The sequence below is a fragment of the Ctenocephalides felis genome, unplaced genomic scaffold, assembly GCF_003426905.1.
Source record: "Ctenocephalides felis isolate EL2017-DRISC unplaced genomic scaffold, ASM342690v1 CF-g0.4_SCAFFOLD_03573, whole genome shotgun sequence".
Taxonomy (NCBI): domain Eukaryota; kingdom Metazoa; phylum Arthropoda; class Insecta; order Siphonaptera; family Pulicidae; genus Ctenocephalides; species Ctenocephalides felis.
Window position 1 is genome coordinate 6137728 of NW_020539727.1, and position 6467 is coordinate 6144194.

At 28.7% G+C, this 6467-nt stretch overlaps 1 protein-coding gene across 1 annotated transcript in view; it reads right to left on the reverse strand.

Annotated features, from left to right (window-relative positions):
* LOC113389444 overlaps positions 1-6183 on the reverse strand; it is a 22776-nt gene extending 16593 nt beyond the window's left edge. The window contains exon 1 of the mRNA XM_026626477.1: positions 6159-6183. Within this exon, the coding sequence (XP_026482262.1) occupies positions 6159-6183 (25 nt within the window). The remainder of the gene's footprint in view (positions 1-6158) is intronic.
* Between the last annotated feature and the right edge of the window lie 284 nt (positions 6184-6467).

The window sequence follows — 6467 nt, forward strand, 5'->3', positions numbered from 1 at the left end:
AAACAAGTTTCAATACTAAATGCTCTATCTTAATTATTACTTTGTGAGTTATATATTAGTAAATGCAATGGGAATTAGGATATTTCTCACAATCAGTATAAATAAAATTGTAAATATCAAATGTAAGTGTTTTTTTGAATGAAATATCCTATATTCACAACTTTGAATACCTTTGACTTCACTATATTTTCTAAGACAAAAAAACAATGAAAATGGTGATTTAGTTCCTTAAAATGAGATAATAATAACAATATCAAAAAGCACATATTGAAACTAGCATTAAAAATGATTTATTTTTTGGTAACATAGATTCTGACTTTCTCAATTTAATTTGAGATATATTTTTTTACTTAATGAATAGCACAATGCAACAAATTTTAAATATGTTTTGCATCCCTACATTGTCTAAGACCAAAAAACATTGATATTTGAATTAATTATATCATTTATATGAATTATTATATTAATTATATGAATAAACCCACATACAAAATAAACATTACATTATAAGGTGCTATTTTTCGCATATTGATTCTGTCTTTTTTACTTGACTTTGTGATATATTTTTACATAATGAATAAAAAATCTGAAGTTCGACAGATTGCACGATGCATTAAACTTTTAATATTTTTTGCTTTTAATTGTCTGATATTTTAAAACTCTTAAAGTACTGGAATCAAATTTAGTGATTTGATTCCATAAAATGAATGAAGAACTACTATGTGAGTGAACCCCAAATAAAATAAAAATTACTATAAATGTTTTTTAGCACATTGATTCCGAGTTCTCTCGATTTTAGGACTTAATTTTGTATATTTTATTTTAGAGCAATATATTAAAATTATAATTATAGCAACTTATTAAAGGTGTGTCTATGCAATGCTTGAAAAACAAGGCATTTTTAGTTATGAAATAGCGCCAAATTTTGCAAGAGAGTACATGCAATAATTGGAGGAATCCCTACAAATAGAATCTCATATTGTGAGTCATAAAATACTGAAATTTAAGACGATTTAATAATTTAAATGAGGTGATAATTCTGCGAGTGAACTAAATGTGAAAAGCACATTACATTGAAAATGCTTTTTGAAAAGCACATTACATTAACAATGCTTTTTGTAATATTTATTATGAGTTTATCACTTGTCTTAATCATGTCTGATTTCAATTGATTTTCATATAGATTCTTTTGGAGAATCATATTAAAGTTCGAATAATATATATTAAAGTAATGCTTGTTTCTATAGAGACTAACAATAAGATAAAACGTTCAGTAAGAAGTGTTTCAGTTTAATAGAATGAGTTAGCAATAATAATATGAGCAAACTATATAAAAAATAAATATTGTATGATAAATTATGACATATTAATTCGGAGTTTTTAATTAATATTATGATATTTTATTTTGTACCACAATTTTAAAGCAACATATTTAAATTCGAACGTTACATATTAAAGGTGTGGCCGAGAATGCTTCAGAGAAAACAGTATTTTTGTGATGTAGGTCCAAAATATTGCAAACATACAATATTCACACATATGGAGTCCATGTAATTAACATCGTATGTACATCAATTTTTTTTGTTCGACATTGTTTTCGACCTAATTACCACCGATTCTTTTTCAAATCCAAAATGCCCATGTGGGTGTATGTACACAAATGAGTTTATAATAAACCGATTCTCTTCAACGCACACCATTAAACTTAGTTAGAGGCTATTCATTGAAATAAAACTAGAAAGAGCGAATATAATTCGAGCTCTGTAGCCATTTTTGGATCTGGTAACCCGACGCCTTAGGATGCGCGCGCATTGTACAACTCTAGAGTAGAGTAGAGTAAAGTAGAGAGACTCTGACTCTACTCTGTCGCACGCAATGGGTTTGTTTTCGAACCCATTGCATAGGTTAACACTCGGAACACGTGGGTAATGGGTGATGATTTAAGATTATTAACTTTGGTTGGTGACACTGATTTGGTTATTATGACCTAACCTAACCTAAATCCTAATGGAATCGGTAACGAATTGGTTGGGACAACTATTTTAATTGGTTGATGCTAAAACAAATTTGTTTTGGAGTGATATATTGGATGGGCACTATGTCAGTGCTAAGTTTGTCGGTTTTTAAAAGGAGAAAATTTTGGATTTCGACAGCTGGTTTTAAGTAGTTAATACCGGTTTTCAATCAAACACTGAAAAAAAAACAAATATAGCCAAATTCATCAGATTGAGGAAAAATTGTATTTTTTTTAAACGAAACGAAACAGGCTAAAACCGGCCCTTTAGAGAAAATACTTTAGAGGTTTCTGAACATTTTGGTATACCGCTGATAAAATGGGTGTGTGTGTATGTGTGTGTGTGTGTATGTGTAAGCATGTGTATGTGTGTACAAGTGTGGAGACAATTTTTCGCCCACGATTTCAGGCGCATGGGTCAACCGATTTGAATAGTTTACAAAAACATTCGATTCCTATTGATAAAGAGATGTGCTTTTTAGTTTTTGGCAAAGGCAAGTCCAGTGGCTTTGGAGATATGGAGCAAAAGGTGCTAAAAAGTCAGTTTTTAGGAGAACGGATCAACCGATTTGCACGATCCAAAAAACAGTCAATTTGTAATGATTGGGAAAAGTGGTGATTAGTTTTTGGCAAATGTTGGTCCAGCCGTTTCGGAGATACCGAACTAAATTTGTAAAAATGGCAGTTTGAGAGAATTAAGCATCGGATTAGAATGATTCAAAAAATGTCAATTCATTTTTTTTTGTATATCGAAAATAATGCAAATCTCAATTTTATTCTGGCTAAAGTTCTAAAGCTCACTTATATACTTTAAATAATTTTAACTTTGTAATTCAATTTATATAATTATTATAAATATTAGATAAAGTTACAGTATTTATATGATCTATTTGATTCCTCATATATTTCGTTACGGTACGGGAAGTTCCAGCAATTTGCCTCAAGACGCGAAGCCACTACTTTTTTTTTTTTAATGAACATGCTAAAAACATAACATTTGGATGTAGTATGCATTTAATCGTATTATTTAAATAATATTGAATAACCATGTGTTAAGCTAATATAATTTAGATTTATAACTAATAAAAGTTGTTTTTTTCATACTAAATTAATACTAAATCTTAATATTGTAATTTTGATATAATTTTTTTCAAAAGGATACATTTTATTTGGTGGTAATAACCATTAAAATTGTCCACTAAAATATGCGTGCGTTATAAAAACAATTTAAATTTACGAAGTTTACAAATTTAAAATTTACAAATTCTGATTCTATGTATGAAATATGAGTTAGTCCAAATTTGGACTGAAACTTAAGTATCAGATAATTAAAATAAAAATTCAGTAATCTTGCAATGATTAAAACTGGACTACATGTTTGAATCGTTCTTCAAAAAAAATATTATCTGTTTAAATAGCTCTATTTTAATTCAATTATAAATAAAAGTTTCAAGGTGTTAACTTACACAAATTAATGTTTTTTGTCTTAAGGCATGTTGCATAATCTTTCCGGTAAGTGTAAATAACCGACCAAATAAAAAAGAATTCAAAATTTGCAATTTTTGAAATTGTGACAAAAAATTGCCAATCATCAATTTGTTCTAATTTAAATGCAATGTATTTTATTGGCAATTTCTTTTACTAATTTTAAACAAAAAAAAAGTATTTGTAACAAAAAAGTTGCAAGAAATGATAATGCTGATATTGCTTCGGATATTAACACTTTAACCAGCCTATAATATTAATAGGCCAAGTTTTATCGTCTTTTAACCTAAAATTATTCGGATTTCCGATTATCAAAACTTTCTGATTGATCTCCAACTACACATGACTTTTTTTTTTTTTGTTTATTTTTCATAGCAATCTATACAATGTACATTAGGCTAAAATTTTTGACAATTATGGAAAATGGCGTGAGAAGGATAACTACCCACTGATAGCTCCTTCTAAGAATTCTAAGAACACATGACTAGATTAAGACTCCTGACTAATTCACCTATTATTTATTTATTTATATATATATATATATATATATATATATATATATATAATATATATATATATATATATATACGCCAATCGGCTGAATAATTTACCTATTATCTGATTTATTATTACTTCCTGACTGACTTATAATTGACTTATCATTAAAAAAGTTAAAAAAAGGCAACGATTGAACTTTTTCAAATTCGCTAAAAATATACTATTCAATATAAAAAAAATATTAGGAAAAACTAAAATTACTTTCGAACCTCATAATAAACAATAAATACTGTCTCGACATTTACAAATTTCAACCAAAGTTAAAAATATTAAATTACATAAACAATTTCGTGGGCGATTTAAAACCATCAAATTTATAAAACTAATTTCAAAATAACTTCAACACGACATTTTATGTCCAGAGATCTTGTTACGTCCCAAAAGTCATAAATCTAAATAAAGAGAACGCTGTCAATCAAAAAGCATTTTGCCAGTTAGAAATATTTCATAATTAATTACGACAGCAAAACGGTCTAAGAAAAAAATAAATATTGTTTATGTAGTTTGCTGCCAAGTCGGATTTAATGAAAAGGAGAATGAAAAATTTAGGAAAAAATAGTTGGATTTGTATCAAAACTTTGATATGTATTTTTGTATTGACTATTTTGGATGGCTATTGTTAGACAAAACACAGGGTTCAAAATACTCATTAGGAAATTAAATTGTCTAGAAAATTGAATCTGATCCTCAGTTTGAGAGCATTTAGTATCTTTACAGTTACAATTATCACCAATCTTTGTTTTCTGATTTAATAATTTAAAATCCTGATTTATTTGCATTAACCTTTGGTGAAAAGATACAAGACCAAATATAATTATCTTGGTCAACAGTTAACAGACTCTATAAAATATTTTTACATGCACCAGGTTTGCTTAAGATCAAAACATCTTCGCGTGATCAGAAGACATCAGTTTGTTGATCTTATAGATTTATTTATTTACCTTTAATTATTCCTTAAAAATCGTGTGACCTGAATCAAGTGTCTTCGTGTCCAAAAGATTGACTTTGCAATAATAAACCATTATCAGAAGTAATTAGAAATTTCACTCTTTGAACAACATGCGACTCGATTGCTTTGTGAATTTATTTAGAGATATTTTCTCTTTCATGCGGAACAATAATCAATAAAATGGTAGATTGTGCATTCGCGATTTCATTTCAAGTAATCGAGTGATGGATTCATTCAATATTGTGGAAAAAATCCCATTGTAAGTTATACTGATAAATGAATCAGAAAATTAGTTGGTATTGGTATTTTGCCTTGAGGCAAGTTACATGAACTTCCCGATATGTGTAAATAATCGACTTAACCAGTAAAAAATAATTTATGAGTGATTAAAAGTATCCCGAGTGGATTTATTACACATAATTGAAAACGATCGAACGGAGTATTTTCTAAAAGCAAATTTTCAAAAATCAACAATTTTTATAATTCAACCAGTTTCCGTAGGACTTTAATGATATAGTATGTTCATTAAGAACAAGTACTCGTTATACCAAGTAAATCGTTTAATTTTATTTTAACAAACGTCAAAAAAAAACTACTCATTTTCTCAAACTGGACGTTATTTAAATAAATTGGAGGACACGTACCCTCTCTCAGGGTAAATGTGATATGAACTGATTTGGTTTCATTTATGCAAATCTTCCATTTAGCAAGCCACATTTGTAGTTTATTGATAAGTTCTTGCGTTTGTCGTCCAGATTCCGAAACAGAACATAGTGAAATATCTTGGTCTCCATTTAGATAGCAGACTTACTTGGAAAAGCCATATAAGAACAAAAAAGCAGCAAATAATGATCAAAATGAAAGAATTTGATTGGCTACTACGTAAAAAGTCGAAGCTCTCTGTCGAAAATAAGTTGCTGCTATATAAATCGATTATTAAACCAATCTGGACCTACGGAATTGAGCTCTGGGGATGTGCTTACAAATCTAATGTAGCTATAATGCAGAGAACTCAATCAAAAATTTCACGTACAATTCTTAATTCTCCGTGGTACGTGACAAATGAAACCATTCACAGCGACCTCAACATGAAAACGGTACAATTAACGTTTAAAGAAGTTAAGGAAAAATATAAGCGCAAACTGGACTCACATTTGAACCCTTCTATAGTTGACATTACTCAACCTTTTGGCATTAGGAGGTTGAAACGACAATGGCCCTTAGACTTAGTCTTAGATAGGTCTAATATATCATATTAATTGTAAAACTGAGAAGTTCTCATTGGAGTTCTTCTTAGGCATCACTCATAAATATTGTCATTTTAGCTCATAGGAATCTTTATGTATTTCTGATTGCTAAATAAAACTGAGTCAAAAAAAAATCTCAAACTTTAACTAACTAAACTACCTGTCGTAAGGCCGTATTATTATATTTCAGTAAGTTCTATAAGACCATAATATA